This window comes from Solea solea, chromosome 1 (assembly GCF_958295425.1).
Source record: "Solea solea chromosome 1, fSolSol10.1, whole genome shotgun sequence".
NCBI lineage: Eukaryota > Metazoa > Chordata > Actinopteri > Pleuronectiformes > Soleidae > Solea > Solea solea.
Genome location: NC_081134.1, coordinates 11459970 through 11482602, shown reverse-complemented (window position 1 = coordinate 11482602; position 22633 = coordinate 11459970). Strand labels below are relative to the sequence as shown.

At 42.4% G+C, this 22633-nt stretch overlaps 1 protein-coding gene across 3 annotated transcripts in view; it reads left to right on the top strand.

The window, feature by feature from the left end:
• The window catches only part of LOC131458663 (ephrin type-B receptor 1-B), a 156679-nt gene extending 138082 nt beyond the window's left edge, over positions 1 to 18597 (top strand). For all 3 annotated transcript variants that reach the window (XM_058627880.1, XM_058627874.1, XM_058627866.1), the window contains 6 exons: positions 198 to 413; positions 10733 to 10882; positions 13285 to 13478; positions 14031 to 14186; positions 14654 to 16148; positions 18154 to 18597. In XM_058627880.1, coding sequence (XP_058483863.1) covers positions 198 to 413; positions 10733 to 10882; positions 13285 to 13478; positions 14031 to 14186; positions 14654 to 14762 — 825 coding nt within the window. In that variant the 3' untranslated portion in view covers positions 14763 to 16148; positions 18154 to 18597. The remainder of the gene's footprint in view (positions 1 to 197; positions 414 to 10732; positions 10883 to 13284; positions 13479 to 14030; positions 14187 to 14653; positions 16149 to 18153) is intronic.
• Positions 18598 to 22633: the final 4036 nt, after the last annotated feature.

The following is a 22633-nucleotide window of genomic DNA, read 5'->3' as shown; positions in this document are numbered from 1 at the left end:
AAAAACAGCAGGTTAATTTTAGTTTAAAAAATAATCATTAGTTCAATATTGAAATTAGATATGCAAGCCTTTGATGAAAAATGTAATTCTCATGTTCAGATCTTATATCTTATATTCAAATGTATTTGAAGCGTTAATCATGTGAAAAAACAACATTTAAATCATCATTTGTATGTGTGTCTCTTTATATCCTCCAGCAAAATGATGGTCAGTTTACAGTGATCCAGTTGGTGGGAATGATGCGCGGGATCTCCGCCGGGATGAAGTACCTCTCAGAAATTAACTATGTCCACCGTGACCTGGCTGCGAGAAACATTTTAGTCAACAGCAACCTGGTGTGTAAAGTCTCTGACTTTGGCCTGTCACGGTACCTTCAGGACGACACTTCTGATCCCAGCTATACCAGCTCTCTGGTGAGTAGAACATTTACTTGGCTTAAAACGCAACCAAACCCCCTCTTCTACAGCTAACTCCACCCAATGTCTGATTTTTGAGAAATGTCCAGAGAAGGGAGAGCGGGAAGCTGAGCAGGGGTCCTGGTCTGGTTGTGAAATTTGACACTGAGTTGCAGCTGGGGAGGAGTCTGGGACAACGAGCCTTGTGCTGAGGAGACAAGAGGGTGACGAAAGAGTGGACTAGGAAAGCCAGTGGCATAGTTTGAATACAGTAGTTGGTGTTTGACAAGAGGGAGGCTGTAGTTAATCTGATTTTTTTCAATACTTTGCACCTGCACCTGGAAAAAAAAGTGATTTAGAGGTTTACTCACACTTTAGGAGGTATGGATAATGTCATCTCTTGTGCTCATCATATTCTTTATATGCCTGTGATGTATGTGTAGGGTTCCAGTGTTGTTTTTTTTTATTGACAGTACTACATCAGTTGTAACATTCCAATCGAACAGCCTATTAATCAGTTTTGCTTCTGTCCGACACTGCCTCATTCTTTTTGAAAGTCTCAGAAACCTTTCACCTTTTCTGTGCCTTTCATATTTTATGAGCTGCCTCTATCTTCTCCCTCACTCTCCTTCTCCTTCTTCTTTCCTACACTTTGCAAGTCACGGACCGGAGGTCTGTCACATCTTCATTAGTGTGGAGACAAGTCTCCTCTGGGAAGGCTCCTCTCTCGTTGACATGCCCAGAGTGCAGAGAAACCAAAGGGCATTGCGGCCTCTCAAACTGACAGCACCCCCCCCCTCTCTCTCTCTCTCCCTCTCCCTCACTCCTCATTCATTATTACTGGGGCATCATGGGAGGCTTTGGCTCCTCATTAACTCCTCCACACTACAGATCTGTAATTATTAGCAGCTGTCGTTAGTTCATCTTCTGCCTCTCCTCTTCCTAATTCAAAACACACTCATACACCCTCACAAACACATGACGCAGGTCATTAGGACTCCCAGCACGCTTCACTTTGTTTTTATTTAAGAGTGTGTGTGTGTGTGTGTGCGTGAGAGAGAGATGAGAGTCATACACGTGTGTGTGTGTGAGTGTGTGGCATCACCTCACTGACTCCACGTTTTTACTGCTGATGTGTTTAGCTGCCTGCATTATTGTGCTAGTGCTAGTTTTCTGCAGGCAAAACTGGAACATTGCCACTGCATTTCTTTTAAGTACAATAAACCTACACACATTACACGTACAACAGTCCTACATGAGTAACTTAGTGCAGTTGTGGACTTAAAATCACATTAAGATTATAATGATGGTTTAGAAAAGTTCTTAACAATAGTAAGAAATGCTATCATCACCTCCCAGAGGTCAAAGGGACACATTTATACAATAACATTTCTAACTCCTGACCAAATCTCAAAATAATTTTGAAGGAAACTCAAAAAATGTTCCTGTAACAAATGAACTTTAATAAATATGATTGTATAGGATAGTATTATTCTTATTATATGATTCATTCAGTACACATTATGACTTTAAGACACAAAACTCAAAGTTAAAGGCTTGGTACATGACTCAAGACTTGCCAACTGAGTATTATTATTTAAAACGTGTCTATTTTAGCATTAGCTTCTGATGTATTTCAGTACAGGCAAAGCTTGAAATCAAAAGCCTGCAGTCAAACCATGAGTCAGTGCTACCCAGGTACAAATACCGAGTTCTCACATTATAATTAGTCTTTATTTAAATATAGGTGAAAATGTGCACATCAGTTTTATTCCCAGCTTAATGGCAAGGCTCAGATAGAACCTACTCTCTGCTAGAATGATTACTCTTGGTTACACTGTCAAACACATACCCACAGCACAGCACTCTAAGCCCAGGAGAGGCAGCCAATTGGCAGGAGATTGCAGCCCAGGTATAAACAGTTAGTGTTATAAGGGCCTGAGAAGATACAATCTCACGTTGGTTTGACTGAAAGCTAATTGTTCCCTGAGAATACATTTGCTTTGTCTGCTGGATTCCTGTGGCAGAAAAGTTGCTGAATAGGTCGTATGTAGCAACAAAGATGAGCAGTGCCTCTGTTGTTCGTCTCCCCGAGCTTGCTAATAAAACGGGATGTAAAAGGTGGGACTGGATTATAGATATTGACAATGTTGTTTTGTTTTGATGTTGTTTAATGCAAACAAAGTCTGGACTGTCGATAGAGCATGTGAGGTGTGACGGCTGTAACTAATTTAAGGTTAAAACTCTGTTTTGTTTGTTGCATCCAGGTAAAATCTCACGTTCTTAAATTCAAGTACTATCTTTATTCCACCCAAATCAACAGAGCTCTGACATCTAGTCAAATGCATCATATTTGGATGAGATTCGATCATACCTGAAGCCAAAGCAACCAAAGAGTTTTTCAAGGTGAGGAGGTAAAATAATTTAATTTAGTGAAGACCACATTAAACAAACAAGAGGTTAGTGCATCACTAGGGATGCTAGTGTCAGCTAATGTCTGTGGATGATTTCAGCCAGCTCCTTAAGGGTTTGCCAATCGTTATTATTATTATTTTACGTAATCTGATTTTTCCCATTTACTTTTGAAAATCCAGAGTTGATTAAGAACTTTCGTGTCACCAGTTCTCACGATTCGTTATCCCTTGAATTTTGAGGACCAAGCAAACACAGGCGTGCATGGGGGGGTGTTTGGGGTTCACAGGTCCGTGTGTGGTGCCCTCGCCTTTGTGGCCTCTTTTGCTGTGACACTAACCATTCAGCAAGCATCCGAGGGAATCAGGGAAATGAAGTCGCTCTGACGTGAAGTGATATACATCACCATCGCCCTCCTCCTTAAGCAAATGAATCATCTCTTTCACTCTGCGGCTTTTCTAATTTTTCCCTGGAATTCCAGGCACACCAATTACAGTGCCTCTGGTGTGATGCTGGATGTATGGTTGGGAGGACATGCTGGTAATTGTGTTAACCCTGGATGTGGGTTCATGCTGGTGCAATGTTGTGGTGGTTTCAGACAGAAGGAGGCTGTCCTCCCTCCCTGTTGGCTGCTTACCAAAGTCATGATTAATTAGGATCAGAGGACAATGCTTGGACTGCACTAGTCTCATAAGGTGATGTGCAGCAATTCATTCAAAGACTTTAAAGACCGAGTGTCCCGTTGTAGCTGTGGCTTTATTTGGATTTGAATTGCTGCTTCATTACATATACATGTTCTTCTTTTTATTCGCCAAACCCTCTAAGGAGTCATTCATCCATTAGTCCATTAATCTATCATTCCTTTTTATCCAGCTGTCCATTATTTCCATGTCAAAGCTTTTCCTGGTGGAACAGATATATACGTTGAAACTGCATTTTCAATGGGGATGTGACAAATGATGAGGCGGACGTCCAGAGATGGGTCAGATCTTTCACTTTGTGCGGATCTTGGTGAGTGAGTGAGTGAAAGGCTGGGCGACTGGAGTTTATTGCACAGTTTGTGACAAAAAAAATATGTGGTCAATAGGGAAGGTGTGTATTTTTGTGTGGATAATGTTTCTGAAATGCCTATGATGTGTTCTACCATGCTCACGGGGCCTAGAGTTATGGATAAGCATGGGTCAAGAATTTCCGCCTGAGCCACAGTTGACAATGTGGAAAAGGTGTCATTGCCTTGCTTGTCACACAATATGCACTGCATGTTGTGACTGAGTGGGCATGTAGGTATGTGCTTAAATGTATGCGTGTGCTGTGCTTCAGGGTATGCACTCATACTGTATGTCCCCTAGGGGCCTTTACCACTCTGTATGTGTGTGTGTGTGTGTGTGTGTGTTCATTTGTTTGTGTCATTGAGGCTGAGAGGGGTTGAAAGGCGAGGTCACACAGAGCCAGTACCAAAGCTCATCCGTCAAATCCCTGTGACCTAAGTGACATTCTCTCAGCTCCGCTCCAGTGCCTCCACTATGTGGAAGGCACTGTTGTTTCTGTCATTTGTCTGTTTTCCATTTGCATCCTTTTCCCCGCTCTCTGGCTTCAGGCCCGTGCACTTTTTTGGCTTGTCTTTTCAACTCGTAGTAAAATATTTATGCACTGCACTGCAAGTTAAGGGACAAAGTCTCTGAGTAAACAAGGAGTGAAATAGGAACATGTCCATATGGCCACAGGCCAGAAACAAAGAAAATACCTTACTTTCAGACTCACTTTTTTCTGGTTTACAGTGTGACATGCAATCCTCCTTATCTTTAACAAAATATAAGTCGATAAACACTAGGGTTTTGCCATCACTTTCCTTAGGCATTGTGACCCCAGCACAACTCTTAAAGGTAATGTCTTAGAGAGCTTGCGTTCTGTAAATACAGACGTCACATTTTGTGTGAACAATACGCCACCACATTTAATATAAAAACATTTTTTAGACCAGGAGGAGCATTGTTTTATAATGTTTTGCATAATTTAAGAGAAGATGCAGTCCTTAGATTTTCTTTGATGCTGCATCAAAGTCTTTCTCCCTCTGTAATCAACAGAAGTTGATAACTGGATGTGGACTGCATCAAATCACACACAGTGTGCAGAAGAACTACCCTGCTGTGTCTGAGCCCCACTTAAAAGCTGATTTAGTCACAGAAGAGCTTGTAGAGAAGTTCATGGTCTCCCACACAGACTGCCCCTTCACAAGCACACTAGCATCTGTAAGTACTGCAGTGACCAAGCATGGATCCCTGCTGGCTTCCCACCTGAGTTTTGTTTGGGTAGAAAAACAGCAAAAAAAATGGAGCAGCAGAAATATCCAAGAATGGAAATGTATGTTAAGAAAGAAATACCTACACATCATCGTCCCTGCATCAAAGAGAGAGTAACCACCCATAGCTACCACCTTGATTTATACCTTCTGTATATTTCCCAGAGTCTGTATACAGTGGCCATTGATTAGTCATCATTTGCAATGAAGTAGGGTTCACAGTGAGGTGGTTTGTGAACAATAACGTCAACAAAAGAGGGGTGCTTCCTCTGCTCATGAGCATGTCTCCATACAATATCACCCCAACATAAGTCTATTACTTTCTTTATAGTGTCCTTCAGCATCGAAGCAACACAATTAACGTTTATTTTTCGGACCAAGGTTGATTTTTGCCACAGTTTTGCCTCCAATGGGTACATACAGTATCATAACTGGTCGGAATGGGTGGGACATTTTACAGACTTATACAGAATTGTAAAAAATGTACAAACAAGACTTTCCTTAGACCTTCAGACTGGCTGACAGACATCCTAAAGTGCCGGCGTGGTAAAGCTTAACCTTAAGCTCCTCAATCGAGCGAGTGCTCCTTTCTTCTTAAGTAATGCGTGTATCAAGGTTTGGTTTTTTTTTGGCTCTTTTTTTTCTTTCTATTAATAAAAATGACTTTGTACGATCTTTGCACATCCTCACGAGTTATTTGCTAAATTGGCTCGCGCTTGATTTGAAAAGGTAGTGCACGTCTAATATAACCTCCAAATTATTTGCAAAGGCCTTGACTGGATTGCTCTTGCAGGAGCAGCCTAAGCAACTCTAAAATTGGATCAGACAGATGGTTCATGGCAATGTGAATAATACACATTGTAATCTTGATTATGATTGAATTGTCCCGAAATAGAAGGATTATGAGAGGCTATTGTGGGTGCACGGATTTGTTTTGTTTCTCTCCACGTTCTTCCCACGCAGTGAATAACGAACACTTAACCTTACTATGTGGGAGGATTCATTTTTTAGGATTTTTTTTTTTTTTTATCAATTCTATTTAAAAAAGCACACACGCTGCTGTTTGAGACACAAAACAAAACAAAGTCTTACTTTCACCTTCGCCATGACTTCATTTACTATACAGTGAATACTTCTCTCTCTCCACAAAACGTTCCCATGGGTGTCTGAGTAACGAACAGCTCATTCGCCAGCCACCTTTCTTTCTTTTTTAATTCTATTTTTTCCCCTCATCTCTGTGTCACTCTTTTTTCTCTCTCTCTCAGGCTCTTTCTACATCTCCTTTATTCTCTTCCTCATTCTGTTTGGGCAGACATCCAAGGCAGATCGTTGCTCTCAGGATTTCATTAAAAGACTGTTGATGGAGCACTCTCCCCATCCTAAGTAAATGTGCTCAAGTCCATTTGAGTGTGCATTGTTTGGAAATGGATTACTGAAGTTGGAGGAGTAAAAAAAAAAGGAGAAGTGGGAAGGGGGGGGGGGGGTTACATATTTGACTTCCAGATGAAGGACAAAGTTTGTTGAATAGCTTTTGTGAAAAGGAAAGCCTGACGAAAAACAATGGCCAACTGGAGTATATTCATGACTTTAATCATAGTTCATCAAGAATATTTGCGACAGATTTTACTTCATTCTGCAGCAGCATGATTGTGACTGTCTACATGGCGGCATGTGGCCCATTGTTGGACACAAAGCCTTCAGGACAACTCGCCAGGTGTTTCATATCCTCAGTATGTTTAGCAATGTCTACACTGACATTACTCGGCCAGGGGACCACAGCAGACACCACTGTGTGCATTTACCTGACGCACACGTGTTCACCCTCAATCTTTCAGACCCAGCCGTCAAACAGAATGCAGTTGTCACATCAACGTCACAGTCACACTCCAGACGTAGCGCCGGCTGCCAAAAACTGGTCACAACATGTCACAGGCAGTCACAACCAGGTGGAACCAGCCACAAACTGCGATCTCGTTCCTGTGACGTACAGGATAGATCCATCCAGTGTATTTTTTGTCAAATACAAATCTTGTGCATATTAGTTCTACAGGTTGACAAAAGAGTATGTACACAATGTGAACATCACAATAAGATCATGTTGATCTACTCTCAGAAAGGCAGAGTTATCGTCCCATGCATCTTAACACTTTCAGCGTAATTATTCCCAAATGTATTAGAATATTTACAAAGTAAAATGCCAGCACTGAAAGAAGCTGTCTTCTGGATTGGTGCTGGATGGAGTCAGGTCAACTATGGTATGAGTTGGGTATAAATATGTGATTTTATTTATTTAACAGGCATTTATTTATTTATTTATTTATTTATTTAGTTAGTTAGTTAGTTAGTTTTTTGGCTGTTTTTTTTTTTACTTTAATGCAAATGTATGTTTATTCAACCACTGGACAAAACATCCAATCTACAGAAAAATGTCAGCAGTCATCTCAATACCATGAGAACCCGCAGGAAACGTCAAAGCAAAGGGCTGTGATGAGTGAATGTTTAGTTACAAGCATGTGGGTAGGGTCTTAACTGTGTGTGTGTGTGTGTGTGTGTGTGTGTCACAGCCTCACGAGTAAAGCAGAAATTCTCCCCTAAGAGGATGGAGCTTTTGGATATTGTGTGTGTTTTTATAGGTGTGGGTTCTAGAAACTAGTAAAACACAGTATGCAAATGTGGGAAACTTTATTTCTCATTGTAGCTCATTTATTTTAGGCTTTCATGCTATCATGAATGTATTTTTCACTGTCACAAAAAAAGATAAAATAAACCCACAGTGTTTCTGGGGGGGAAACGGCACTATCATCCACTGTATTTTTTAACAAGGGTTTCACTTGGTGTCATTAATGATTTCTGCCCTTAAGGTCTAGACGTTCTGCAGCTGCACTGGCTGTGCTTCATTTTGGTTTTATCTGCACAAACTCCACACAAATTCCAAGGTTTATTTGCAGAGATATTCGCGTGAATTCTGTTTTACTTTAAGGCAAACACAAAACAGCTTGTTCCTTTTTTCAGTCACCGGCAATACACACTATCCAAAGTGCTCTCCCCATGCTTCGAGGCTTCACAAAACACCCCTGCCTCTGTGTTGACATCAAGTCTGTTTTAATTCCCATCATCTCCTCTACTACTCCCAGCTCATTCCATGTGGTATTAATGCTCATTTTGCAGGAAAAGCAGAGAGGAAAACAGCGCCACTGCTTTTTTTTTATTACCATGTTTCGCCTCCTCCCCTGTATGCATGAGCTGTTCAGCACTTCATGTCATTAAAGCAGGATTTTGCTTGAGCTATCACTGGCCCACAGCTGTAATTACTAAAGGTTTGCATAGCTGCGTCTGACACACCCGCCTTGGAAGTCTCGGGCACACAGGGAGCTTCTTGTAAAGCCGGTATCTTTGCTCAGGCCATTTCAGTGACACTCTGTTCATATCCCAACAGGGTCCTGGGGCGTGAGACTAGATCAGCAAAGCCAAGAAGGGAGTAAGCAAGTAATGATAAAGAGAGGCTGTACATCACATTTTCCTCGGAGCATTTTTTTTTTATTTCGCCGCTTTTCATCCTTTGTATGTTCATCCAAACATAATAACTTACTTGAAGCATCGCCTCCGACAGTGTGATAGATGAAGAGGAAGGGGGGAGGGAGGGGTGACCGTTTTATATTTTTGTAGAGATGACATTTGGCTTGTATCTGTATATACTGTTGCTCCCAGACAAAAGGGGGGATGAGAGAAAGTGTCTTGGGGTCCCAGTGTAGATGATTCCGATATGAACTAGTCTGACGCATGAGAACAGCACTGGGGCTAAGATGGATAGACTTTATTGGACTATTGATCTCTCCTTCTCCATATTTCTCTCATGTTCACTTGTTTTCTCGATTTGTTCCGCCACTGTCTACTTCTCTTAGCGTTTCCTCCATTTCTCCACTGGCTGGTGCGCTCAATGAGAGATGAGAGTTGTGCCTCTGCGTCTCAGAGTGTCCTGACAGCAGTGTCCATTCCGGGTCAGATGTTAAACCTCTCTTTGGGGTCTGAAGCCTCTGAAAGGTCAAACCCTGAAGGGTTGCTGATTAACGAACTCAGCCTCTCCACCTCTGCACTGACACACAGCGCTGACCTGTGAAACCTACAAACTGAACACACTCCCTCTCTCACAGAAAGCAGAGCGGTGATATTCTTGCAGCATTTCAAACATTAGGCTGCAGTATAGAAATACATAGAACAGCCATTCACAGTCCTCTCACATATCACTTGTTTCTCTCTAGGTGTGATTTCATCAGCCTGGTTTGATTTGCACTCAAAACCACCTGAATGGAAAATCAGAAAATTCGAAAAATTGCATTTTACATGTGAGGGAGGTGGAAAAGTTAGTGCAATGGAAAGCGTTTCAGTGAATAAAAGAGAAGACGTTTATTAATTATCTTCCGTAGTTCACTCAACAAGAAAAATAGCCGATACAGTGGCTGGGCGAGAGGAAACCACACCAAGTGTTTCTCCAGTAAAATGTGTCCATATTTTGACAGCTATTTACATGAGGTTGCACCTTGTTTTCCCTTCTGTAATGAGACAGACTTTTGCTCCACCTACTGCTTATCCCCATGAACTAACTCCCGATACTTGCTTTACAGCAGTTGATGAAATTATAAACAAATCGGCTTTTATTTTTTGTTCTGCCATAATTGAAAATGAATTACACAAATCTATCACAGGGCCACACGGTTGGTGTAGTGGTTAGCACTCTTGCCTTTGCAGCAAAAAGACCCAGGTTTGGGATCAGGTAAATTGGACACTCTAAATTGACCATAGGTGTGAATGTGAGAGTGAATGGTTGTTTGTCTCTATGTGGCCCTGTGATGGACTAGCGACCTGTCAGCTGAAATTGGCACAGCAACTCTCATGTGGAGGATGAAGTGGGAGATGATGACAAGTTCCACAAGCTTGTGTCTCTAGTTTTCTCTGTCTTCATCCCCCTTTTGCTCTGACTTCTCTTTCCCTTTCTCACTCTCAGAAAGTGAGCAGAGAACAGGGTGGTCTATGTTGGTTTGGGGGATTGTTTCCGACAGCAGCTTATCTGCAAATGCTCCGGTTCTGCTAATTGGCATTATTAAACTGGGGTTGAGCTCAACTAAGATACAAAAGTGGATGCTGTAGGGGATGTGGGACACGCACAGGGATTTATATGTGTCTGTTTATGTTGGTGCCTGCGCATATGTTACCAAGTTTGTCTGTATGTGTGCGCAAGTGTGTGTGTGTGTGTGTGCAGAATTTTAAACTAGCAGCTGTCAATTTCAATCAACAGTGCGCGTGGCATGCCTGAGGCCTAGGTATCCCAATTACAAGCAGACACGGTCGAAGTACTAGCAGAATCCCAGGCCTATCTTCACTTATTCAAACAGGGCTGTAGGAGAGGAGACACTAAATGTAACACCGGTCGACATGTGAAGGGCAAACGCTGTTGAGAGCTGCTGCTGAGACGGAGGCAGAATCTTGTATATGTGTTGTTTGCAGGACACTGGATGGATGACGGACTAAAGAGTAAAATGGGTATCAGAAGAAAATATGACAATAAAGTGTTTTATATCCCAGAAATGACTCTTTTTGCCCTCTGCCCCTTCTCTCTTTCTCTCTTCAGGGTGGGAAGATCCCAGTGAGGTGGACAGCACCAGAGGCCATCGCTTACAGAAAGTTCACCTCGGCTAGTGACGTGTGGAGCTATGGCATTGTCATGTGGGAAGTGATGTCATTTGGAGAGAGGCCTTACTGGGACATGTCCAACCAAGATGTAAGTGCACAGACACATTGAAAAGATTGGAATTTAAACACAAACACAATTGCCTGACAAGGGTTGACGTATTTCCTGCTGTAATACAATGTTGGGGCTGGGACATCACGTAGGATGTATTCCAGGAGCTGTCAGTTATGGAAAGAAAGGGCAAATGTATTTGATGGTACAAGCAGAAACGTGATATTTAAATATACGAAGGTGTTGACTTTTTTATTTGTACCTGCTACTGCAGCATGGAGTTACCACTGATGCCGCTTTTTTTTCGCCAGGGAGTTCAAGTAACTGTTTCATGAGTTCTTTAAGAAAGATCATAAAAAGGCACATTTAAGTCAGGCTTTATCACTTTTCTCCTCAGTTTTCATGCAATAAAAAGAAATGTGGTTGAATTTGAATAAACTGCCTCATTAATAGAACAGCAGTTGCTATACAGATGTAGTTGCATTGCCCTTTCACAACGTTGATACACAACTGAGGATAACAAGTAAAAGCTCAAGAGTACTTTTATGACCCGAGGGTAATGGTCTAGAGGGGCTGTTCTTCACACTATAGAGAGGAGGACATATCAATTCAGAACACAAGACAAATGACCATACTATGTAACAATGTGGAAAATTAAACTGGATTCAATGAAACTGTAAAAGAGAGGCATTATTTCAAAGCAGACATTAAAATACCACATTTTTTCTCCACCAGTAGGACTGGGTCTTCCTAACAGCCACATGTCTTTACACAAGTTATTTAAGTTCTCTCACAATATGAATTAATCAATCATGATTTTGCGCCTTCCCTCCAAGAGGCATGCAGTCATCTGCAATAGTGTCTTGTTAGTGCAATCAATTTGTGTATAAGGAAGAATCTCCATCTGTGAATGCTGCGAGACAAACATCCCTATGTTCACGTAAATGACTGATCGCTCAGTGATTGTACGTTGAATGATAGCAGATAACAGAAGGTAGGCGAAAGCAGTAGTTTTATTTGTTTCCTTAAATACTCATGCACTAATCATTCGTACATTGATTTTTCACTAAATATCTCTTGAAGCACGTTATAGATCCTTGAGGAAAATGTAATACTCAGGGTCTGGCAATCCTATAAAAGGTTTAAGAGAAACTCCCGCATGTGACGCCAACTCCTGGTAAACTTTGCGTATATGACCAAGTGATTAAAAAGCTCCAGCTGTGTGCCAGCTCATAAAAACATTCATCACTTCAAAACACTCAAATTCTGGCTGACTTAGGACGAGAGATCATATAAAACAACAGTAAGAAATAAAAACGCACCCCCCATCCCCCTTTATGGACAACTCACAACAGTGGACGCTGTAATAAATCACACATTGTTTATCAGTGGCCATCGCTTAGCATCATCACTGGAGATGTCCTTGAGTCCTGACTTTGAAAGCAGTCTCACACTGTCCCTTTTTCTTTTCCTGGCTGGTGTTTGAGAGCAATGAATGATTGCTGAGAACTCTGCTGTGTTCCCCATGTCTGTTTGGATAAAGTCCACACACACACACACACACACACACACACACACACACACACACACACACAGTCACACAACCATTGGATATTGTCCCATTGTATGAGGTCTATCTCCCGAAGCTTTTATGCTGAGACAACTAGCCAGCCATCGGGCCTCTATGGACCCCACTCCACAAGGAGCATCCAACCCAGCAGATGTTGCCTCAGTGGGCCAGCAGCAAACACTGCCTGTTGGGACTAACACAGGGAAGAGGGCTGGCACCACTCAGCATGTCCGGCTGCTCACTACACACACAGTTCCATATGCACCATTCATCATGATTCTGCTGAGGTGCACTTAACTCTTGAGTGCAGTTGCCAACTTACAGAGCAGGCTCTATTTTTTTTAATGATAGTTTCTTTTATATTTGAAATCGCACCAGACCCTTATCTCACGGCTCTGCATTTCTCTGAAAAGCTGACACACACACAGACTGTGGGGATATGCGGATACAGTTTACACGGGTTAGAGATGGGCAGCTGCTTTTTGATTAAAAAAAAACCCCAATTAAGTGTGGGGAGATCCAACTCGTCTCTTTCTTGCAACATGAGTCAATCAAAAAGAAATAAAAGAGTGAAATAGCAACCTGTTCTCCTTGGAAAAGGAACAGCACCATTGAATCCCGTCTTTATACAGTACCAAGCAAGGCTACATGAATATCTTATACAAGCCACGGAATCTTTGCATCTCTGTTTTACAATATATCACTGTATTATAACCCTATCATTTCTAACATTTTAGTGATGTTAGATATGTATATGTTGCATGACTCAGCTCTGTTGAAAGAAATAAAACATAATTATTCTATTACCCAGGTCCCAGTATATACAGTATATATAGGAATTACCAGTTCTTTCCTACTCCTTGTTTATTAGGTGATCAATGCAATTGAGCAGGACTACCGTCTGCCTCCGCCCATGGACTGCCCCAGTGCCCTGCACCAGCTGATGCTGGACTGTTGGCAGAAGGACCGCAATGTACGACCCCGCTTCACTGACATCGTCAGCACTCTGGACAAGATGATCCGCAACCCCACCAGCCTCAAAGCTGTGGCCAACATCCCTGCAGTGTGAGTTAAAAAAGCACATTTTCAACACTTCTGACACAACTCATACTTTCATTCACACTTTAAGTGGACATAACGCACACAAACGCACCATGTTTTTTTTGGGGGGATTGCTGCCATTCTGAAAGGCGAAATTGTGGGCCTGCGTGACCTTGAGTTTGTGCACTGGAGCTGGCTAATTGTCATGGTATCCTCCTGTATTCACCTCAGTTTACTGCGCCATTGCTGCGATAGTATTGGTCTGCTAATGAGTGGTCACTGAAGCCAAGTGAGTTAAGTTTTTCCCTCCTTATATAAGAGATTGTCTGCTCTTTCTGAACTTTTACTATTGATATACAGTTGCCTTGATCGATAGTACAGGTCTGAATACTTTCTAAAGCCAACAGTACACACACACACACACATACATACACAATTTCTACTTCTTACGTCGATTCACACAAACACCCACACAAACTCTTGTCCTGTCCAAATCCCCTCGCCTCATATATTGCTTCAAAGTGCTGCGCAATATCTCCGTTTACCCGCTTCTCTTCTTTCTCTGTCCCCCTCCAGGCCTTCTCAGCCACTGTTGGACAGATCCATACCTGACTTCAACACCTTCAGCTCAGTAGAGGACTGGCTCACTGCCATAAAGATGAGCCAGTACAGAGACAACTTCCTCAACTCAGGCTTTACCTCCCTGCAGCTGGTGGCTCAAATGACCTCAGAGTGAGTTCAGCTACATCATGTGCAAACGATTTGCCAAACCCATGTTCACTTGATGTGCACTTGTAAAAAAAAAAAATAAAATAAAAATGACTTCACATCAAGTGCATGTATTTTTGGAATGAATGTGCCTTTAAGTCCTTGAATGGTTGCATTGAAATAAAGTATTCAAATATGACTTAGTGTATCAGACGCAGAGAGTGTTTCCAACTCTTCTTTTCAAGTGTCACTCTCATAGCACTTGTAGTGCACACATAGATGCTAACGTTGCACTCTCTTTAATTTATCGTGTGAGTTAGTGTAGAAATGTATTTAGAAGTGTAACATTTTTTTGTAAATGTGTTTTTTCATTCAGTCTTAAGACGTGCTTTCATATATACTAATATAAGGAGTGTAAATACATGTCATATTCAAATGATCTATTCCAGTTTGACAATGATGATCTCTCTCTCTACTCTCTTTCTCTTTAGAGATCTGCTGAGAATAGGCGTGACCTTGGCAGGCCACCAGAAGAAGATACTCAGTAATATCCAGTCCATGAGGGTGCAGATGAGCCAGGCACCCATCACGATGGCATGACTACAGGAGGCGCTGTGCCAGGGAACGGGCAGCATTCGCAGGACCAACAACAGTGGCAGCCCTCGAATGACCCCCACTTCTCTGGAACGCGCCAGGGTCGAGACTATTGTCTTAATCTAATTCACTACCATGACAACAGGAGACCAGGGTCTACACCACCACATTGTTCACAGCTATCACTCTTCATGTAATCTACACAAGGAGTTCAGGGTCCAGACTCGATACTGTTTATCTACTCGCCCACAAAAGGAGGGTAGACATCATCTGCTCTGGTTAACAGCCGTCCGTGTCATCATGAACCAAAATAACCCCAACAATCAGACATCGACACAGGGAAACCTCTCACAGTTCATGAGTATAATGGTAAAATGAGTGATATTGTACTGCTATAGTATTTGGACTAGAAGATGTTAAAATTGTAAAGAGAGAGACACTTTGAAGCAATGTGTGAACTGTGATATATCTTTTATTTTGTTTTTTTAATCCATGCCGTTGTGTGCAATGAAGATGCCTTGACCTGGCCAAGAATAAGTACCAGAGGAAAAAAGCAATTACCAGTGGGAATAACTGGAGGACGAACAATACAGGGATGTACAGTGGAGCGCCATCTTTCACGTCACATTTTGCTTGTTTAAAGAACTTGAAAAAACTTGTTAATGTAATGATCAAAATCCGAGAGCTTAGTTATACGTTGGTCTTCGACTGTCTGTTTTTTTTATTTTTTTTGTTGTTTGTTTTTATCATCACTATAGCAAGATGCAGTCCAGTGGTATTTTAACTTGAACACTACCTGTGGAGTCCCGGGTGGAAGGCCTTGCCAAAGGACTTCTCAGCCAGCCCCACCCAGATTCAGAGAATATAAATATGTTTATCTCTTGCTGAATATGATTATATCTGTCATAGTAAACCTTCATATTGAAGGTGATATGTATGAATATGTATGTATAGAACTCTCTGCTTGCATTTTTGGCAAAAAAACCCCCACACGTTTGTTGATTAGATTGCAATAGACACATGCGATGTGTAGATTCCTGCGCTGCCCCGGTTCCCTTCAGTGACTGAGAAAATGGACGTCTCCCTGTTCTAGGGGGACAAGGACAATCCTGACTGGACCTGAAGTGAGGAAACTTGTAAAAGGAATCGTGGGTGAACAATTGGTATTGTAGATCTATATGAAATTAACTGTAGGCTTTAAATAATTGACAGAATATCCATTTATTGGAGATCATGTTAAATGTGGGTGTACACATGCTGTTTCTTGCTGGTGAGCACTTACTTGTACAGATATGATTTATGTTTTTACTTTGTTTTTCGTTCGGGCTGGGAGTGTTCAGCACCACGCAGAGGGGGGTGGAAACTCGGCACAGTGGCCAGCTCACATCTACGGTGAGTACACGCTAATGACAAGGAAAACACTACTTAACGTCAAATTTCTCTGTATATGTCCTTGATTTTATTTCAAATCCAGTTAGTCATTTTCTCGAGTATAGCGAAATAAGTGCTTTGCACGACCGCAAGGTTAAGATGCGCGGGAGAGTAGTTAATGACGTCGCTGGAAACCGAGTGGATCCGGAACCACTTCTGTACACGGGGAAGATGAACATCTGGCCAGAGGTTTGCCAACAGACGTAAGATGCCAGTTTGATGAACGCACAAACTTAAACAGCCCACACAGGCACACTGCTCAAAGTGTAGCCCAGACTGCTGCAGCTAAGCTGCCGAGTAAATCAATACGCTGTCACTATATGCTGCTGCCATATGGGCCGGCAGGTTGAGAGCACACGGCCCGTGATGTCAGAGGTCTCATGCGTGTTATGGGTGGTACGGAGCGTACACTTTGCTGTGTGACATGTTTACATACTGTGGACTGCAGTATTTTTGAATTATTTGTCCATTTTGCGGGTCACTTGCTTCAGTCACAGGCTTTCAGAAAGCAGTAAAGTGTTGTAACATAGCATAAATCAAGTGAAGTGTTCATTAAATACTACTGAAATTAAGAGCAAAACTGACCTCGATGTTCCTTTTGCGATACTCAGCCTCGTCTGTGTGTCAGAGGCAGTCTCACAGGAAGTCTCTTAGCTCACACACAATTATCGTGAGCTATTAGCATCAATTCTTTGCAGTAGCCGTGACCCTGCTCAAATCCCTTTTGGCCCTATTTGAAGGCATGAGTGACGAGAGTTCTAACCACTTTGCATCCAAAATTAGAAATTGATGGCAGCCCTATTAGCAGATTATTAAGTATACTCGCCACCCTCAAGTCACCCTGCTCCTCCTCTGTCTGTCCTGCCCTCTCCTGGCTACTCCAGCTGGCTGGCAGGTCTCCAACTCATTTATCCTGGGTGTAACCAAGCTGTCCTGGGCAAGGGTTGGACTTGGCGGAGCCAGGACCACTCTGAGAAATGGTTGGCTCCATGGTCCAGTGGTCCAGGCAGGGGTCAACATCTGTTGGGACCCCTTTCTGAGGGTTTCTGATCAGCCATGGGGGGATGGGGACTGACGAGACCATCGAAAAACAAGCGCACACACACAGAGTAACCCTTAATTATGCTATTTTCCTGTCTGGTTTCCAGACTGATGTTTGTGAGAGAGGCAGAGCAACAACAGGGTGTGTGCGGATATGATAAAGATATCAGTATCAGTTTACAGGAGACTGAGGTTGCGGAGTAGAGATGGTTAGAAGAGTCAGTGCGTTCACTGAAGGCAATCAGCCACTTTTTGTCTTACAGTGTGGTTTATTTCATCATAAAAATCTGAATTTCTTTTAGTTTGTTCATATACTATAGTCAAGCAACTGGACAGTCTCATGAACAAAATCAGTTGCTTTTTCAATTCAATTGTCAAAGTTATTGATTTAGCAAGTATTCCCAAATATAATCACATGCTACTCGACACTGGCATGAATCCCTTTCACTGAAGCCCGTGATTCAATTAGAATGCATCAGTCCCCTATTCAGCTCAGCCTTATGTATTTGCTTTTCAAACAAAGAGCCTGTGAATGAGGTGATAGAATTGATTCATTATGCAACAGTGTAATACTGTTTTTCCCCCATTTGTTCTGTTTGTCTATCTAAATATCTGACTATAATGACACTTCAGGGTGATGAATGGAGAGGTGGTGCATCATCCTTCCCTGAAAGCTGTTTCATACAGAAGCCATTCATCACACACAGATACAAAGCACAAGGAGAGAGCTTATTAAATGTTTCATGGTGCTGTAACTGTCTGAGAAGTGACCAATGATCCTTTTAGTAGCTGATTTCATGCTTGTCATTTACAGGTTAGAGCAGCAGAAGCTGTACTCGCCTAAAAATGATCCGACGTGACTTTCTGCAAAACTATAAAACTGATATGTTCTATTATTTCTTTTTTTTTTCCCCCTCTGTTTCAGGATGCAGGCTTGGAGATGTACACACATATATTAACAGCATTCACACATGCACACACGCACATACTGGGCACCGTCAGCCGCCGATGAAGAGGAAGACGAGATGAAATGGGACCGTCCCAAAATACCAGTCACAACCTCCCACTGTGGTACACAAATGTGGAGCTGAATGTCTTTTGTTTGTTTTTTTTTTGTTTAATTGTCTGTGTGTGAGACTGACTGGGCGTGTGTGTGTGTCTGTGTGCATAGCAGGCACATTAGTGTGTACAGACATATACTGTACGTGTGCATAGGTACATTGTTTAAGTGTGTGAATGTTTTTTTTGTTTTTGTTTCTGTATAGGTACCACTTGTAAATTGTGACACGTGTCAAGAGTTTGTAAACTGTAACTTTCTGAGAACTATTGTACTAAAATGCACCCAATAAAAGTCAAAAAAACAAGTGAATCCCCTTAAAAGCAGTGGGGTCGGGGTTAATAACCAGTAACACCACTGTCAGCACTGTGCGTACAGTAGATGTGACATCTAATGCTTGGTTTGAGGCATAAACATCTTAATTTTTTTCTTCTTTTTGTCAATGCCCGTCTGGCTGACAGCACGTTTAAACCCATCAGCCACTAATAAACCAGCCGACATTGGTATTACGCACAAATGCAAATAAATGATTCTCCAACTAGTGGAAATGATCTTTCCATCAAAACTCTTCTCTGCGTCTCCAACACATACAGAACAAATGGTCTCATAATTGATGTTCGCCAGAGACTTTTGTAACACTTCAAACTTTGAAAAGTGTGTTGCACAGTAATGATATGGTTAATGAGATGAGTCAAACGATATGTATCCGACCCACAGCGTTTCTCCATCACTGTCATTTAGATTTAATTGATATCCATGCTCATTACTACTATTACGCAGCAAAATTCAGTGACATTTTTATTTGTGCATGGTAGCTTGGCACTGCGCTTACTCGCGCCCGTGAGCAACACACCTGTCACGTTTGAAATCAATCGGACCATCGGTTCCACGATCCGCTGACTCATTGTAATGCAGGCACACCACATTCAGGGAGTCTTTAATGTTGAGGTCAGGCATAATAATCACCCACACACTCGCTTCACTTTTAACCCGCGGATGCTTATCCTCTCACGTAGCCCACAGTGCTGTGTGAGTGAGAGGGGGAGTGGCTACAGTAGAGCGGCGAAAGCCAATGTGTGCTTCTTTTACCGATATCTTTTGCATTGCTCTCTCCAAACAACCTGTCGAGTTTGAAATAAGAACTTGACAGAGAGAGATGAGAGATAATTGCGAATAACAGACAGACGGACGTACCTGGAATTTATAGATGTCAGTTTTCTCTCTTGTCCGTTTTGAGTATGTAGATCCATTCCTTACAAAATGACATGGGACATTCATGTGTTTCTTTGTCAGTGACCATGTTAAATGAAAAGTCTGAACACAGTTTCGCAGTAGAAGATATGAAATCATGTGAAACCCCAGAACATAGTTATTTCTACTTTGTGACACTGCAGCAGCTGCGACTACTGAAGTTTGGGACTGAAGCCATGCGTGGACAGATTTTATGCAAATCCCCAGGTTGGCCAAGAAACTGTTTGCAAGCCACGTGGAGGTTAAACTGTGAACTACATCTAAACCCTTCATTATAGTCAACAGGCTGACCTTATCGTTTCACTTCCATACTTGTCACACCACACATTTTCCCCCTGTGTAACAAAGAAGCAACATTGCAGGTGCTGTCGATCACTGTCAGCAGGCAGTTGAATATCGTAAGAATGGTATAATATAGATATTCTGCACTCTGCTAAGAGTAATAACCCTTGCTGATTGGTGGTGTTCTTTATGTGATCACTTTCTTACACCTTTATCTAGATCTGTTGATAAAGCACCTTCATCAGAGCTATTAGAGGATGATGTGGACTTGGAGTGCTGCATTACCCTGACAGCTGATTTGTGTCTGTATGTTTGTAAATGTCAAAGAAGAGAAACAACATGAGATACACCGACTGAAACTGACAGAAAGCCCAAAAGGTGAAGACGTAGATGAGTAGAACGAGCGTTCTTTTAAAGGCACGCTCGCATGTGCAAGAGGGTGTTTATCATTGATGATGTGTCGGTTCATTTTATTTCACATGAAAGTCACAGGAAGTTGGAAAAAGGGACTCCTCAGCAGCAGATCTTCACCTTGATCAATATTCCTTGAGCAATCACCTGTGAGAAAGGGGATTGGTGCACAGCAGGAAACTCCTGAAGAGAGCCAGGGAAAGAGTTGGTGAAATTGCAATCCATCTGGAGTGTGAAAGTACAAAACACGGAGGGAATACTGAGCAGAGGAGAGTTGGGGGGGAAATAATGAACTTACAACCATGGCACAGAGATGATGAAACAAAGACAAAGTCCTGGCAGGAAGAGAGAGGGACGGTCAAACCAAATATGCATTTCTCAAATCGTTGTCCGAGCTCTTGGTATCTGGACTTGCAACGCCTGTGTGTGTGTGACCATTCCTAAGGAACATTTGTTTAGTAAAACACTGGGAACATGTCTGGAGTTATGTTAATCTCCAACAGCTCCTCTTGTGAGATGGTCTGAGGCCTAAATCAAGTCTCGGCTGTTGCTGGCTGCGGGGCCGTAGTAAGCTGTCTGCATACTTAGAGGGATCTGGGAAGCTACAGGAAACCCCAGAGCACAAATTGCTGTAGGAAACCAAAGTCTGAATATGGTTTGCAAGCTCAGTGGAGGCCGGCTTTTTTTTGTTGTACATAATTTTGGGAATAATGAAATAACGCTTAACAGTTGATTTTTATGTAAGAGAAAAATGCACTCACTGATTATTTAGATCTCTGGAAAAACACTGGATGGAATTCATTCGAAAGATGCTTCCTCATCTGCTCTTAGTGGCACGGTGCGGGCGGGCCTAACCGGAATCCCCCATAGGTGTATAATTAAGTTTATATTCAGTGATTTCAATCATCCATCCACCTTCTACCGCTTCATCCTCTGCATGAGGGTCGGGGGGGGGGGGGTGCCAATCTCAGCTGACATGGAGGGGTACACCCTGGACAGGTCGCCCGTCCAATGCAGGGCCACGTATAGAAACAAACAACCACTCCCACACTCACTCACGCTCACACCTATGTGTCTTAAATCTGCATGTTTTTGGACTGTGGGAGGAAACAGAAATGATCTAGGCTGAGATTTAGCTCCGCTGCTGCTTGATTTTGCTGCACTGGCAGTGGAGGTCAAAGACAACATGGCTCAGTGCTTGTGCTCGTTCATGTCGTATGGCCCCGTATTGGGTATGAGTCTGATCTAGAACCACAGATCTGAAGTCACCTCAGCCTGGTAAAGTGAACGTAGCCATAGGGTCTTTTAACACACGGTCACATAGACAGAGTTTCATGTTTTGCTTCTTTTTTTTTTGCTTGACAATATAATGTTAACTTTTGAGCAAATGTGAACAAAACAAATCATCCCACTCATTTTCCACCGTAATAATGGAGACTTTTTTATTTCACTTGTTCAGTAATTAAGTTATTGACGGACCTTGCCGAATTTGCTAATTGTTGAAATGCTGCTTGGCTTAATCAAGATGTCAGCTGCGATATCCAAAGTGCATCTCTCTTACTGGTAGAAGACGCTTCCTCTTTGGTGCACGGGGAGAGAAATCCAGCACCTGGGTCAAATGAGATTTTATGTCTCAGAGGAGTTCATCAAATTTAATTATGATACATATAATTACCAAAAGCAATCTTCTGTGTGGTAGGAATAATCATTTCAGTGAGACTTTGGCACCTGCAGGGGTAAGGCGTAATTTAGAGACAGTCTAGAGTGGGGTAGAAAGAGACAGAAATGGGTGATTGCTGTACACTCCTCGGGGAAAACAACAGCAGTCGAGCTGTGACGGTTTCCGGGGTTTAGTCTCCGAAAGAATTATAAAAGAACATCTGACAAGTACTTGATTTTGTTATTATGAAAACAAGGCCCTCTTTTATCATAGTTGTGCTTGGGGGAACATAAACTAAACCCTTGCCAGATCCAGATGTTTATAAATGAGCAACATTTATCACAAGAGATCAACAATATAGTAATACAGCAGGTACGGAGTGAACAATGGGGGGGTGGACGGAGGGGTGAGTTATGGTGGCTCGAGGACCACAGCGGTAATTGGTTCTTTCACAGGTTGAGAAGGGGTAGGAGTTATGCAGAGAGGCATCATCCCACAGTCACACACAAATATACTGTGTCCAAGCACGCACAAACACTCGGTCTCAGAAGCTCCCCCGCCCAGCCCAGAAACCCCCCGCAGAGTCTAATCCCACACAGAGCCCGTCTCCGCTCCGCCCGCTTTCGATTGCTGCAGAAATCAATAAAATATTTTTCCCACCAAAATGAAGAGGAACAATGGATGAGATCCGCACATCAAGGTCTTCCTAATTAGAGAGTTCACACAAAAGGGCTCCTTTGTTTC